The 16,402-nt window shown below is 39.2% G+C and overlaps 1 protein-coding gene across 7 annotated transcripts in view; it reads left to right on the top strand.

The window, feature by feature from the left end:
* The first annotated feature begins 546 nt into the window (after positions 1–546).
* The window catches only part of radil (Ras association and DIL domains), a 43,706-nt gene continuing 27,850 nt past the window's right edge, over positions 547–16,402 (top strand). For 3 of the 7 annotated variants that reach the window (XM_008404980.2, XM_008404973.2, XM_008404951.2), the window contains exons 1-7: positions 548–898; positions 3,039–3,133; positions 3,291–3,405; positions 4,521–5,010; positions 10,890–10,997; positions 12,994–13,109; positions 13,198–13,380. In XM_008404980.2, coding sequence (XP_008403202.1) covers positions 3,322–3,405; positions 4,521–5,010; positions 10,890–10,997; positions 12,994–13,109; positions 13,198–13,380 — 981 coding nt within the window. In that variant the 5' untranslated portion in view covers positions 548–898; positions 3,039–3,133; positions 3,291–3,321. Of the gene's footprint in view, positions 913–3,038; positions 3,134–3,271; positions 3,406–4,520; positions 5,011–10,889; positions 10,998–12,993; positions 13,110–13,197; positions 13,381–16,402 lie in introns of all 7 variants that reach the window. The other 4 variants (XM_008404969.2, XM_017305414.1, XM_008404959.2 and 1 more) reach the window with 4 other exon arrangements.

Genomic DNA, 16,402 nt, shown 5'->3' with positions numbered 1-16,402 from the left:
CTCTGTTTGGAATTAAAACCTGGACTTCTAGTCATTTCAGACTAAAACTTCTGTAAGTCTGAAATTGTATCATGATTAACTTCAAAGTAAAGGAAGTTTTTAATATCCATAAATAAATACAATTTGAGACGTGCATCAAAGGGCCATTAGCCACATATAGAACAACAGCAATGCCTCCGAAATCTGTCGACCATACCAAAGAATTTGATTTTATTTGTGTCTCAGATAATAATGATTAGCTTGAGTAAAACACTTACTCTCTCTTTCATCGAAGACAGCGCTAGACAGAAATTTAAGATTTAACACTTAGGTAAAGTTTAAGTCCATTGTAAATTGGTGGGCTATGACTTGGATTACTTTTAACATTATATGTTCTTTCCAAATACTAAACAGTCTCTCCAGTAAACCTACTCAATAATAATTTTCATTAATTTCTACCCTGTTGAGGGGTTTTCAACCTGCTATTTGCATTGAAGACAGCGATAGTAATGAAGTGTCCGCCAGAGGGAGCCCTTTTCATCGCTTTAAACCGAAGCAGGTGTATTTTGGTGACGAGCAGAGCTCGGTCCTTTCCGTATCGTTTCGGCCGCGAGGCGTTGTGGATGTAAGAATGCGGTTACCATAGGGCTGTGGGCATTGCTGGGCACTCGGCGCGGCGGAGATATACGCAAGGAAACGGGGACCCACCGTGTCTGTCGTCCAACTTAGCGGGGCCGTATCGGGAATGTGGAAGGAAACTCGAGACGGAGAGGCGACGGTGGAAACGGGGCAGCAGCGTCTGTACATCCCCCATCCATTTTTTCTGGGGATTTTCTGTCTTTGTGGGGGGGAGAGAGGGATTGCGAGAGAAGCCAAGGATTCCCCGGCAGCACCATGGAGCCACGGCACTGCAGACAACGTGAGTACTTTGAGGTAACAGACACACAGAGAGCTCCCAGGGGAGTGCGCTGCTGAAGCACTCAACTTTTCCACCAGCTAACCTAATAATTTTAAAAAGATAAATCATTAATATACGTTTTTATTTGTGGGGTGGTATTTATACTAATTAGATAATAACTGTAAAAAATGAGCCGGAGTAGACATTAAGCACACCTGCTGACGGTCAGAGGCCGCGCCTGCCGACTCCTCAACGGATTAATTTCTGAGGATTTTCTCCTGCCTTTTGTTGCTAAGGCGGTTGCTACTGACGACCAGCGAGTCCGAAGTGGTAAACAGACGGACTAACACTGAATAACGGGGCAGACACAAGTTGAGCTCTACAGTTTTATCTCTCCCTGACAGTGGTGGGTGTGTGCACGGTTAAATCCTGACCTTCTGGTGGTGAACACAAGGGCAGGCAGCAGGTCAATAGCCTGTGAGACATTGTTACCAAGTGGGTCTTAAATATGTCATTGTAAAACAGAACCTACTCACTAGTTTTTCTCACTGTGAGTAGACGAAGGCGGGGTTTCCTGGGATTGATTTAACTGCAGCCAAGTGGCCAGATTACTGTGGATTAGGCGGCATTTAAAATAGTCACGTTATCCCAGCACTTCTTAAATCTGCTACATCATCTATTTAGGCTGACCTACTACTATTTAAAAAAAAAAAAGGAATTTTATGCAGTTCAAGTGTTTGCAGGAGGTGCAAAATTTTGGTGCAAATGGATCGGGTGGCAACTTGATAAATAAAAAGCTGCAATAAAGGTGTCCTGAATTTTTGTGTCCGTTCTCCAACACAGCTGAATTACCTCCTCAGCATGTCACAAAGTTCTACAAAGTTCTTGTAATATATTAGTGATTTGATTTCAGATGTGTTAAATCAGGAGGACATATAAAACATGTACATGTAGAAAACACTAATTGTTGACAAACCCTTGCCAAGAACTGCCATTATTAATTACACATATTGAACATTGCTCTGGAGAATTTTTTTCTTGCTCTTCTTTTCAGAATTGTTTTTATTTTAGACAAAATTGAGAGAGTTTTTAAGCATGAGCACTGCATCTCAATTTAAGTCCTGACTTGGACTAGACTTTAAAAAAAAATAGACAATTGACAGAAAAAAGGTATTTTTATGATGTACATGTTTTGAATATTGAGTGATTTAAACTGTGCATTTAAATATATGCCAACGCTGAAGTTAATTTATGTTGTGAACATTTTATTAAGTTAAAATTCATCAGTAAAGTAAGGTAAGATGGACTTGATTACAATACCTCTGTTTCTTAATCAGTCATTTCTCTATTCCCCTCAACACTGCAATGGTCTAATAACGGCCTTTCTGTCAAACTAGAACTAAGGTCTTCAGAAACACAATATAATAGTAACATAGACCACATGGATTATTTAAAAATTGATAATGGTTTTCTACCATCATAATGCTATGATAACAGTACTTGTATGAATACCAAATGAAAGTAGTGGTATTTTAATGAAGGGTGATTAAAAATCCACTGTTCATCAAGTTTTAGATGAACATCTGATTCCAATGTATGACTTTCTCCATATGATATCAAGTGCTGCAGGAGCCTGCTAATCACCCATTCATTTAAATTAGCTGTGTGGCAGCAAGGAGAAACCCAAATCACACTTCTGCTCTGAGGGTTGGGAACCACTGCTCTAGAGGCCTACATAAATACTAATGGTGGGTCAGATCCGGCCCCCTGCTCTCTGTCAGTTGCTCTTTGACTCCACCATATAACCTGTGGCCAAAAATGTTTCGCAGCCACAGTGACATCTTTATGTTCTGGAGTTGAACATAAAGTTCCCTTCTATGTTGATGATTTTATGGTTTGTGTGTCAAACCCCAAAACATCTGTAGTTTCAATGTTATTATTTACTCAGTTTTGTTCATTTTTTAGTTATAAACTTAACCTTGATAAAATCAGCTATTCCCAGTGCATAAGTGTCAGAATACTCCAGCTTGCTATTTAAAATAGCAGAAATTCAATTGATACTCATGTGACTCTGAAGGGACCTGAAGGACACCTTAATGTTTAGAATTACTGCTGGGATACTTTGATGTAACTATGCCATATACTTGAATTTTTTTTTCAGAGTGAAAGGTGACAGTGAAATGAAATGCAAATTGTCTGAGCCGGCACTGTGACCATCTTCCTGCTGCAAAAGAAGTGATAATACTTAACGTCAAGGTACATTTCTCATCTTACCAATACTTTTTTGTTGTTTATCACGTTACCATCAGGATGAATTCATTTTGCATAGTACAGGGCTTACTATACAATAAATAACTTCACAACTACTGTGCGATAACCACCTGCATCCATCAGCTCCTCTTTTGTCTGTCAGATTTGGAGTTTGTGAGGCCAACAACATCATCATGTTCTACGGTTCTTCCTCTGGGGCCAGCATGTCTCTGCCATCCAAGAGTCGCCTGAAGCGCCAGAGCAGAACCTTTACACAGGTATATAAACATTGCTTCTCCCATATGATATGATTTTTTGCTAGAAAGCTAAATAACTGTGGTAAAATAAATGAATAAGGTACAGCTACTTTTACTGTCATACAAAAGGATTGTTTAGGTTTAATTAGCTTTCCACTGGTCAAAGACTACAAAGCTCTCTAAAACTTTGATAAATGTCAGGCTTAAATTATTTACAACAGATTAATTTATTTTAATTAGACAATATTCAGCAAAAACACAATTATCCATCTAATAACTTCATAGCTACTTTAGAGGGGTTGCATGATGTCTCTTAATGGTAATTAATTGTGTCTAAAGTAATTCAGATACAAATGTCCCACACCATCTGTGAAAGTTGTCTTAGCAAAACTACTTGGAAAGCATTTTGAGTCCATCTATGCTACGAATGGGTAAATATTATTTATCATTGTCATAAAAAATTTCATCATCAGGTTAAGTCATGCTGTGATAACGACTTTCTCTAACTGATAATATTGGCAAACCCCAAACTAGAGTGTGACCAAATTCCATTGAGAAAACCTCATTTCTCAATAATGCAAATAAAAAAAAATTCAGTTGTTTGAGGAAAAAAAAAAGAAAAAAAGTAGGATCCTATAATTTTCACCATACATAAAACATAGGTGGAATTGTAGAATTGAACAAAGTCTTACAACATTCACTGACATTGTGGGGCAGGAAAATCTACAAAGTAGTCTCTGTGGTATTTTGTTCGCTGCCTTTGCTGTGAATGTCCTGACCTGGAAAGGCTAACCTGGCTTACCTCAGTTCTCCTCTTCACACAGACAGCAGTGCTTAACAAAAACAACAAAATCCACTGAAACACAGAAATCAGGGGGTCTGACAGAGTTATAGTCATGTACTTCCACTAAAATGTCTGTGACCGATGGAAATTATTAAAGCAGTCCCTCCAGGATTTGATGTACAACCCAATGTTTTTGAAAATTTTTGCTTAAAATTTATTCATTAGTGGGAAAAAATATGGATATCTGTTGATTTTCCTATTGAATGTTTCATGAAAACAAAAGTTTTCTTTTTACTGCAATATATTCTTCCAAGTTCATGATGTGTACTTCACTGAATACATGCTTCTTTAGGTCCTGTACCGCACTCTGAGCTACAGAGACCGTGTCCCAGCAGAGACGGGGACAAACACTCGAGGGGATCGGCGCTCCACTACTGAACCCCCAGAGCGGCCAGCGGATGACCCCGCCGAACTCTCCACTCAGAGCTCAGCCCCAGGGGTGCTGAAGATCTTTGGAGATGAGATCTGTGCCGGTGCCAACTACAAGAGTGTCCTGGCCACGCCCCGCTCTAGTGCTCAGGAACTCGTGAAGGAAGCGCTGGAGCGGTACTCGCTCAGCAAGGATGCAGCCCGCGTCTATGTACTGTGTGATGTGATCGGACATCTGGAGGGGGGTGGGGCATGGAGGACTGAGTGCCTGCGAGCGCTTGGGGACAACGAGAAGCCGCTGTTGCTCCAGGAGCTGTGGAAGCCCCGAGAAGGACATGCTCGCAGGTTTGAGCTGCGCAGGAGAGCTGAGGTGGACGAACTCAATGCCAAAGAGAAGGATACCATCACTGCTGGTAAGTAAACACACACACAACCGCAAAGCGGCTGGTCTAATTCTCTTCTCTCTTACATGTCAGACTCAGCAGAAAAGCACAGCTCGTTAGCTCTTCTGCAGTCGCTGTGTGTGTGTGCGCACGTGGGTGTGTGTGTATGTGTAAATTTTGTAGAAAGGTGCTGTGAGGAGAATATTTAATCCTGATTAAATATTCAGGATTAAATATTAGTATATCAGAGTAGTGTGTGTGTTTTGACATATCAAAACACAAAGCGCACGCACGCACATGCACTCGTACACAAAGGTAGAGCCCTAAAATCCTACCATCCATTGGTCGATGTCTTTTTAGAATCATGTGGAAACTTCAGTGTTAGCTTAAGTCTTGCTTCAGTACTCTGATCTTTTAAATTCTTTTAATTCTATCTGGAAATCTACCATTTTAGTAAAATGTACCTTTTTCATTTTTGTCCTAAAAACTAAATGAAAACAGACTGACTTTTCAGTATGTAATACAACAAAGTCAGCAGGCATGCTACGTTTGCAAATGCATGTCTCTTCAGTAAAGGGATTGGACCTTTTATTTCTAATTGTTTTCACTTTTTTTAAAGCTTGCTTGTTGTATGAGCTCATGCTGACACTCACCTGGCTGGATCCATTTAAAAGAATTCAAGAAACAAGTTCTGGTGGTTTTCTGTGATGGAGGACAAGTATTTTTAGCCTCAGTCACACATTATGCTTTCCAGCAACACCGACATTTCTTATGAAGCGTGCCAGGGTGTACTGGTTGCTATGTCAACTTCTGTGCCAGCCAGAGAGTCAGTCTGCAATCAGATGAACTGTTTTCTGTTTTTGCTCGTCTGGTAAAGCTGAATATTTTTCAGGCCACACAGAAAAATACATTTCAGAAAACAGAATGACTTTCATGTCAAGTTGTGATTTGTTGTATACATACTACAACCTAAGTCCAAAATTATTCATACTCGCAGTCAGATTTGGAGCTGGGGGTTCTTCTCTTTTTTACTGTTTTCACTAACCTCTCTTCTGAGATGTCAGTGAAAACTACCATTAGCTATTACTACTTTTGGCTAGAAGTAATAATAACATTTTGTAGTAGCCTAGCCAGTGTCCTGGCTTCAATCTGAGGAAGAATCTATAAAGCTGAAGACATGACAATTGGTCCAATTTTAGTGAGGCATTGCAATTTCAAACAGTTTCTAACCAAAGATAGATTTAGATTATCAAAATACCAGTAGAAGCATCCAAAAAAACGGTCTGCACTACTAACAAAGAGTGTGACCGAAGTAATGCCAAAAACTATTTTTGAAAAAATATGGTTTCAACTTGCCAGTTTTTCCAAATACAGGTCCTTCTAACAAAATTAGCATATTGTGATAAAGTTCATTATTTTCCATAATGTAATGATAAAAATTAAACTGTCATATATTTTAGATTCATTGCACACCAACTGAAATATTTCAGGTCTTTTATTGTTTTTAAACTGATGATTTTGGCAAACAGCTCATGAAAACCCAAAATCCCTGTCTCAAAAAATTAGCATATTTCATCCGACCAATAAAAGAAATGTGTTTTAATACCAAAAAAGTCAACCTTCAAATAATTATGTTCAGTTATGCACTCAATACTTGGTCAGGAATTTTTTTGCAGCCTTCAATGCAACATGGCATGGAGGCGATCAGCCTGTGGCTCTGCTGAGGTGTTATGGAGTCCAGGATGCTTCGATGGCCTTAAGCTCATCCAGAGTTTTGGGTCTTGCGTCTCTCAACTTTCTCTTCACAATATCCCACAGATTCTCTATGGGGTTCAGGTGAGGAGAGTTGGCAGGCCAACTGAGCACAGTAATAACATGGTCAGTAGTACCAGTGGTTTTGGCACTGTGAGCAGGTGCCAGGTTGTGCTGAAAAATGAAATCTTCATCTCCATAAAGCTTTTCAGCAGATGGAAGCATGAAGTGCTCCAAAACCTCCTGATAGCTGCTGCATTGACCTGCCCTTGATGAAACACAGTGGACCAACACCAGCAGCTGACATGGCACCCAGACCATCACTGACTGTTGGTACTTGACACTGGATTTCTGGCCTTTTGGCATTTCCTTCTCCCCAGTCTTCCTCCAGACTCTGGCACCTGAATGACATGCAAAATTTACTTTCATCCGAAAAAAGTACTTTGGACCACTGAGCAACAGTCCAGTGCTGCTTCTCTGTAGCCCAGGTCAGGCACTTCTGCCGTTGTTTCTATTTCAAAAGTGGCTTGACCTGGGGAATGTGGCACCTGTAGCCCATTTCCTGCACACGCCTGTGCATACAAAGCATACAAGCCCACCTCGGAATGGCAGAAATAAACTAAATTAATGATTGAAACTCTTCTATGTTTAGCCCTCCCACGCTCTTGAGAGACGGGGTAATTTAGATCCCCCAAGTTTTTTTTACTCTGTGCATATTGCGGCAGGGTCATACTGTATGCTTTTACAAGTTTTATTTGTGTGGTTTTGGAAATTGACATTCTGAGCATGACCGTTAGAGAGTTAAGACAATTCTGCAAAGAAGAATGGGTTAATGTTTTTCCACAGCGATGTTGGAGACAATTATTGCGAACACTCTGACAAGCTGTTGTGCCCAGCATGCAGGTTATCAGGGGATATTCCTTTTCCACACACAGCCAAGTTGTTTAGAATCACTTTCTTCTCCTTTTAAGAAATGAAATATTCATCTGGAAGCTTATTTTGGTCTTTACTTGGGTTTTCTTTGTCTTCAATGTGATCAAAAAAGTAATAAACAAGAGAAATATACAAGGGTGCTTGTAGATTTTTTTCCAGGCATTGTATTTTGGGGTCTGTATGTTCCACAGTTTTGATAGTGGTGCTTTAAAGCACAAAACATGGCTTATATGCTATTTGCTGTCAGAATTAGACTGCATCTACATCATAGACTGCATCAAAAAATATATCGGAAAAATTGTTGTGATATTGGCTGTATTAACATGCATTAAAAATATATCCTCAGTCTCATTAATGTAATATTCAGTTTGCTTATAAGCTAAGTTAAGTGCTTGTGGATGTCAGACTGTCATCACACTGTGATTTCGTTTCACTTAAACTTTAAAAATCGAAGCAAATTGAATGAGTTGAATGCAGTGAGATGGAAGTTTAGACATTTTGCAGCTAATTTCTAAAAATAAATACAAGTGAGATTACAGAGTAATGCAGATACTAATGTGACTGAGAGGAGGGACAATTTTCTCTTTGATCTCTTTTGGAAAAGTAAGATATAAATCAAGCTAAAAAAGGGGATTGATGACCTACTTTGCTTAATTTCTCTATGCAACATTGCCTGCAGAATGTTGTGTGTGTGTGTGTGCGTGTGTGTGTGTGTGTGTGTGTGTGTGTGTGTGTGTGTATGTGTGTGCGTGTGCGCGCGCGCGCGTGTGTGTGTGCGCGCGCGCGTGTGTGTGTGCTTGTTTTGGGTTTTTTTTTTTAAGCTGAGCTCAGCAAAGTTATTTTTGAGGGCAAAGGTGTCTCCATGTACTCGTCCATTAATGGAGCTATTGGGCACAGTTTATTTGTCAGTCTTCTTTGAACATAGCATCTATGCAAAGTTTCAGTTCAGTTTGAAACAATTTCATAGTTCTGAATCAGCTGTTTTAGGAGTTTTTAATGACCTTCAGCTAAATGCTGATTTGCGGAACTGTGCTGCTCTGGTGCTTTTAGACCTGACTGCTGCCTTCAGATCACAGCTTCCTCATTTCTCTGAACATTGTATAAACAATGAAGGCAATGTTTTAAAAGGTATATTTTAACATGGCAGATTCATGAATTTTTAAGGCACAAAGTATTAAAACACCAACCTTCACCATTTACTAAAATATTTAAAATAAGTCAAATGGAAGAAAATGAGCTCGTACAACTAAACTTGCCATAATGAATACAGCAATTTAAAAAATGACTGAAAGCAGTTAATTTCCTAAGTAGCTATCTGTACATTACATTATCAATGTTTTTAAAATTTTTTTATTTTTTTATTTTTTTTTATTGATTTTCCCTCAACCGTTTAGAATTGATTTTGTTATGTATCCTAGCAGAACAAATTTGTGTTTGTTTCTGGATGAAAATGAAATATCTTATTTGGTAGGCTGTATTCAGTAGTTGTTGGATTTAAAACATTTATCCTATGATCAGTATTACCATGTAAAATCCTTTGTTGTTCTAAGGTGAGACATTGGTTTAACATTCTGAAACATGACCTGCTTTTTTAAAATACTGTCAAAGAAAAGAGCAAACGATAACATAACAGCAAATATTGCTTTCTTTGAAAAAACTTCTGTTTACTTATCAAATTTGATGTTTTTATTTTCACACTAACCTTTTCTCTATGTTTTAGCTTTTAGAAAACTCACCCAGCCTGGACTTTTTTCTTGTTCTGTTAGCAGTTTTATCTTTTGTTTGTTTTGTTTTTTTGTTTGTTTTTTTATCTCTGGTGTATGTGGGAGCGTGCATTTTCATGTGTGAATTGTCTATTCTCACATACACTTTAATAAAAGAGATCACAATTTAAAGATACTGTAGAACTTTCATTGCTAACCTGAGCTATGGTTATCCTGCATAAGTTTTGTTCTGTGAAAGTTAATTTGTGCCAAAGTGATGCTCACACAGGGACTTCTGCTGTTAACTGAGCAGCTTTTCTGTGAATGTTTAGGTTTCAGCTTTACTTGTCACTTTGATGGTGTTAGAATGCAAGCTGACACTGTGCACTAATGGAAATCATTTCCAAGCTGGAGAGGGAGAGTGCGGGGGTTAGACAATTCTGAGGGACTCTGTGGTTTGGGTTAACCTACTCTCCAACAAAGGCCACTAAACTTGATAAAACCTCTTTTTTTTTCTTCTTTTTTTATAAAAAAAAACCCCAACAAAAAACATTAAAATAATAGCAGTTTTTGACAGTTATCAGCCTATGTTATCAAACCCCATGACTTTAATCTCCTAGATGTTTAACTATACGTGCTATTTGGAGAAGTCCTCTTGGAGCCAACTAAAACTTTGCTAAAGTTGCTAAAGTTGTCTGTGTCATCAACATAAAGATACACTAATTACTCCGTTGTATTAATGATGTTGATGGAAAATATGGTGGTACTAAGGATTGTCCATGTAAAACACCATTGATAACATGAGTAGCTGAGAGAAATAATTGTGATTTCACAAACTTGGGTAGTGAGATATTTGAGATCCAGGAAATACATTTACCAGAAACTGCAATGCAACCAAGCTTGTCAATGAAACCCATGTATTTCATGGAAGCCTTGGCTAAATTAATAAAAATTGCAGCACAAGTTTTATTTATGACTTTTAGACTTGCAGTTGAACAGTCATGGCCAGTTTTTAAACTAGATTTAATCCAGTTAAAATGCTTTTCAAACATTTTTGACTGACGTAAAGTGGAGCAAAGCAGAAATGAGTCTTTAAAAGTTAGGTTAGCAAATCTGATTTCCAGGCATTGCAAATGTTGGCATTGTTTATGAACTGGTTTAATATACGTGGAATGAGAGCCTCAGTCATGTGGACTGCAACTTTGAAAAAACGAGTCGAGCTCCTATGACCCTGTAGCTATTCATTAAACACACTTACATAGATTTGGCACAAATTAACTTCATAATTTTTGTTTTTGCTTAAATAAATTTGGCATCTAATTTGACATTTGTATGTTATGAGAAAAATCTTGCCACACCTTACTAAGCAGTTACTATCTCTGTAGTAACTGCTTGTGTCTCACTTCTTTCTGCATGTACGTCTCACACATGTTTGGGGGTAAATTCTGTTCTTGGTGTTTGGGTGTGGGGTTGTTTTCTCAGCCCCCCTCTACCCCCCTAACCCCTTCCGCCTTCCTGTAGGGCCCAGAACCCCTCAATTCTTGGCGGCTCTAATGGGTCGGTCTGGGCTGGGCAAACACAGGAGCTCCCCCCTGCGGTCTGGTCGGGTGGTACAGTCCAGCTCTAAAGGTGGGGACTGGCCTCAGGGAAGGTGGCTGTCAGTCATTTCCATGAAGACCACCTCTACCTGTGTTGTCACCCCCCATAAGTCAGTGACATGCAGTGGCTTGCAAAAGTTTTCATACCCCTTGAACTTTTCCATATTTCGTCACATTCCAACCACAAACATAAATCGATTTACATTCCTATGAAATATAAAGGCCAACATTTCTTACAAATGTAAAAATGCAGTGTGCAAAAGTATTCAACCCATTTTCTTTGCTAATGACTAAATAGAGTCCACCTGTGTGTAATCTAATGTTAGTAGAAATCCATCTGCTCTGTGACACCTCAGAGGTTGATTAAGAGAATATTGGGAAGAAAACGGCATCATGAAGTCCAAGTAACAGCAGAAGTCAGGAAGAAAGATGTGGAGAAGTGTTTAAAGCAGGCTTGACTCAGATTCAATGTCCCCCACCTCCATTGGAATATGTGAACACCGGAACAAGTTCTCCCGGAGGTGGGAGTTAAAGTTCAGTTCATTGGGAGACTCTGCCAGATGTTCCCAGCAGACTCCCAAAATACCTTGGGGTCTCACCGGCATCTTCCCCCACCACCGGAACCAACTCACCACTAGGTAGTGGTCACTGGACAGCTCCGCACCTCTCTTCATCCGAGTATCGAAGATATGGGGCAATAGATCCGATGAGATGACAACAAAGTCGGTCATTGAACTTATGTCTGAACCTGGTGTTTTCCATGTGGAGGGTCATTGACCTGCTGGAAAGTGAACCCCAATGTACAGACACCAAGATGGGGGAGTCACTCTTGCCCGGCGCCTCTCACCAGGGACAACTCCAGTGTAAATGAGTGTCCAACCCCTCTCAAGGAGACTGGTCTCAGAACCAGAGTCATGCATTGAGGTGAGATCGACTAGCTGGAAAATCTCAACCTCACACACTATCTCAGGCTCTTTCCGCACCAGAGAGGTGACATTCCATGTCACAAGGACCAACTTCTGTAGCCGAGGATTGGACTGTCAAGGTTCCCGACCTCAGCCACCACCCATCATCCCCTTTGGCACACTGTTTCCAATGATTGTGTATGTCATAAAGGGTCTTTGCTGCACTTTGTCTGGTTCCTCACCTAAGACCCATCTGCCTTGGATCACTCTACCAGGGCATGAAGCCCCTGACAACATAGCTCCTTGGATCATTGGGACACTCAAACCCCTTCACCATGATAAGGTGGCAGCCTATGGAGGGAGATCTGTACCCTGCTGTTCACAAATGCTCTCCATCTAATCTGACTGAGCTTGAGGTGTTTTGCAAAGAATGGGCAAAAATTTCAGGTCATTAGGCAGACAAACCCTTAAAGACTTGCAGCTGGAATTGCAGTAAAACATGGTTCCACAAAGTATTGACTCAGAGGGGCTGAATACTTTTGCACACCACGCTTTTCAGTTTTTTATTTGTAAAAAAAAGTTATTGAAGAATGTATAACTCTCTTTCCACTTCACAACTGTAGACCACTTTGTGCTGGTCTTTCACATTAAATTTATGTTTGTGGTTGTGATGTGACAAAGTATGGAAAAGTTCAAGGGGTATGAATACTTTTGCAAGCCACTGTAGAGTGTGTTAGGATGTGTGTGTGTGTTACATAGCCTGGCCATAGATTGCCTGTATTCGATTCATGGAGAGTTGTTCACCTTTGAACATTCTGACCATTGTCAGCTTCTTGTGATGCTTCATCTTTTACCACTTATTCACCTAAGCTTTTATTTTATTTACACATAACTTATTATACATGTGCCACTAATCCCTAAGAAAATATTTTAAATCTAGTCGGTTCATGCATGTGTTCAGCATTCATGTTAATAACAAAATACGCCAAATCAAAGAAAGTTTCCTCTTTGCTCTTTCCATCCTTTTGTCTCCCTTTCACTTTGTTCTCTACATGTTCTCCTCCTTGTCCTTCCCTTCGCTCCTTGTTTTCATGCTTGTTATTACTCTCTGCCTCCTCACAGATATTAATGCACAGGCCCGGAAGCTCCAGAGGAACAGGGCTAAGGGGACACTGACCCTGCCCCGCGCCAGCAATTCATCCTTCTGCCGCAGCCTCAGCGAAACAAGTCTTAATCAGGTAGGGGCCTTGTTCACACCCAGTTTGGATGATGGATTATCTGTTATTCATCAAACAACATAATGTACATGTTTCTCTGTATGTGCAGCTTGGAGTGGGAGAGGAGCCCAAACGATATTATTCCACCTTGCCAGGGCCACTGAGGGGTCGAGAACGTGATGGACCCTCCAGCAACCGGAGGAAAGAAGAGGGCAGTCAGGGAACAGGAGGGGTGAGGCACTCTCTCTACCAGTCCCCCCATCTTCTTCTGCTACAAGGATTCAATCGGCAGGTGAAGATAATGAAATGTTTATAATACCATGATTTTTTTTCCCATTTTGCCACAATACAGCAACAAACTTAAATGTATTTTACTGGGATTTTATGCTATAGACCGACACAAAATAAACCATGATTGTGAAGTGGAAGTAAAATAAAACATTCTCTTATCAGTTTTTATAAAGGTGTGGCAAGCATTTACATTAAACATTTGTATTAAGCCCAAGTCAAGTCAACAATTGGCATAACTACATTTTGCTCTTATTTCAGCTGTCAGTCTTGTGGGGTTTTTGTCTCTTGTTCTTATAGTGACTGGAATTTTTTGATAAATTTTCTTTGCAAACTTGGTCAAGCTCAGATTGGATGGGGAGAAACGCCAGTTTTTAAGTTTTTACATAGATTTTGAGTTTGATCAGATCATAAATGACACCTCTCTAGTATCATTTAAACCATTCCATGTGGAGGGACATTGTCCTTCTGGAAAGTGAACTTTTTCCCCAGTCTCAAGTTTTCTGCTGCTAACATGTTTTCTCAAAGGATTGGACTGTATTTGGCTCAATCCATCCTCCCAACTCAACTCTGATCAGCATTCAGTTCTGTGGAATTAAAGAGCCCATCCTGCATGATGGTGCCACCACCTTGTTTGATTGTTTAGATCAGGGGTATCAAACTCGATTTCACCAGGGGCCACTTCAGCATATTGGCCACCCTCAACAGGCCACATTGACGGTACAAATCAGGAGTGCCCAGGTTCAGTCCTCCAGACTGCAACTTTTAGATGCATCCCTGCTAAAACACCCCAGATAAAAGGTTGACTTCCCTCATTAGTAGCAACTCAGTTCTGTAGAGGCTTATAATGAGTAAATGATCCAGGTGTGTTGGAGAAGGAACACATCTAAAGTTGCAGAATGGTAGCTCTGGAAAACTAGACTCGGGCATCCCTAGCATAAATGTATGAAAATACAATGTTAAAAATAAATTAAACACCTCATATTGTTAAATAACTGATTTTATGTATTGAAGTTTTAGATATTACATTTGAGTTTGCATGGATGTAAAATTCCTGCTCAGTTTAAAAATTACAATATTTAAACCAGTGTTTAAAGGTAAGCAAACAAATAAAAACAAGTTTTGATGTTAACTCAACTTCATTCAAAAAACTTTTTTTGTTATTACACAACCAACATGTATTTTACATAACAACAAAACAATTAGGTGATGTTTACCTGTTCTTGAGCTCAAAGCTGACCCCTCTTCACCCTGACACAGAGGTCACGTTAACCGAATATTTGCCGTATTTGACCGGTTATTTTTTATAAACGACCAGAAAATTTAAAACCCGTCCGTCATTTGACAGGTTCTAATTAACACCCTTGACTGGTTCACATGGGCAGACATTATAGACTACGCAAAGATTTAATCTCAGAGGCAACTAAAATCAATTAATTAAAAAAAATCCTTTCTGAATATCATCTCATGGACTCTGAACTAAACGCGTCTTTCTGTCCGGGAGCTGACAGCATGTTGAAGAGTTATGGACAGGACGCTTTGGAGCGTCTAGTTAGGAAGCGCATTCAAAACGTTTGGTTAAAATGGCGCGTTAAATTCAAGTCTCCATTACAGACCAGAGAAAACTAACGAGAATGCAACGCTGTGTTAATCCGGCAGTTTGTCTTGAGGAAATAAATGACGACGAATAAGTTAATTAGACTGTAACATGCGCAGTCCGCTGCTCAACCACTGGGGTATATGCCACAGACTTCCGTTTTAGCGCTTCCACATTTTTTTGCCACATAAAATGGTTCCGGTGCACAGGTAATGGTACAATGGCTCCTCAGTCGCTGCAGGACTATTAATGATGCCTGTTCAGACGTCCTGAAACACTCCAACAACAACAAAGGATTTAAGCAGGATATGTCAAAACTTCACAATAACGTCGAAGGTAAGTTAATAAATCATTAGTATTCACCATAATGCCTCATATGTCTGACGTAGCAAACAGGGACAAGCTTACAAAGGTGCTATGTAAACGTTTTGTGTTTTGATTATCTGTGCAGTGTGTAATCTACATATCTATACTTTATAGATAGATATAGATGTATATCTATATAAACATATATAGATCTGTCTATATTGTGCCCAAGCTGTCAGTCGAAGCAGAAGTTAGCTTCCGAATAGCGTCTAATTCAGAAAATAGCTAAAGGGCAATTACTCTTAATTTTTCACTATCTTGAGCTTTTTTAATGTGTAGTACTTTAAAAACTACAACACCTAGACATTTCAAACCTAACTAGATTATTCTGTACTAACAGCAGAATAAATAAAACTTTTGTGAAACCTTCTAATTGATTTGTGAAATTTGTAAAAAGTCAATAAGATTCCAGAATGCATTAGATCTGAATTATTAAATTGGCATTATTTGTTATTTTAACTTTTTGTTTTCTTTCATTTTTTATCTTTATTATAGTTGTAGTTGGACAGGAGTTCTGTTTGACTTCCTGGGGCGAGAGATTAGCTGAGCTAATGTTGCCAACAACCTTTCTCCTGCTATTAACTTTTTTGCTTTTCTTTATAAGGAAAGTATTTCTATCAGTTGCTCTTTTTCCGTTTTGTATACAGTATTTGCTCTATTTTTTTTATTTTTACCTTAATGCTTACTTGGTCAGTTGAGGTGGAAATGTACATCCTCTTGATTACTGACAAATGTCAGAACCACATGGACTGAGCTGGTTACATCAGATCAATCTGAATCTTTATTTCTCATTAAAACATCTTCTTGTAATTTTAAGACATTCTTATAAAATTGCATCTTTTTTCTGCTGTAACGATGACTGCATTCTTGCAATTAAAATTGCTTGTATCCTGACCGTAATGCTCCCTTATACAACTCACAGAACAGATGATTGAAATAAAGGCACTTTTTGAAAATATTTTCTGTGATTTTATTATATTGAGGATGGGAGGAATCGACTAAAATCAAATCTGGTATGAAAAGAACTCTTATAAGTCATATCATCCAGCCTTATTGAGTATAT

The sequence above is a fragment of the Poecilia reticulata genome, linkage group LG1, assembly GCF_000633615.1.
Source record: "Poecilia reticulata strain Guanapo linkage group LG1, Guppy_female_1.0+MT, whole genome shotgun sequence".
NCBI classification, from domain to species: Eukaryota; Metazoa; Chordata; class Actinopteri; order Cyprinodontiformes; family Poeciliidae; genus Poecilia; species Poecilia reticulata.
This window is presented reverse-complemented; position numbering and strand designations above follow the sequence as displayed.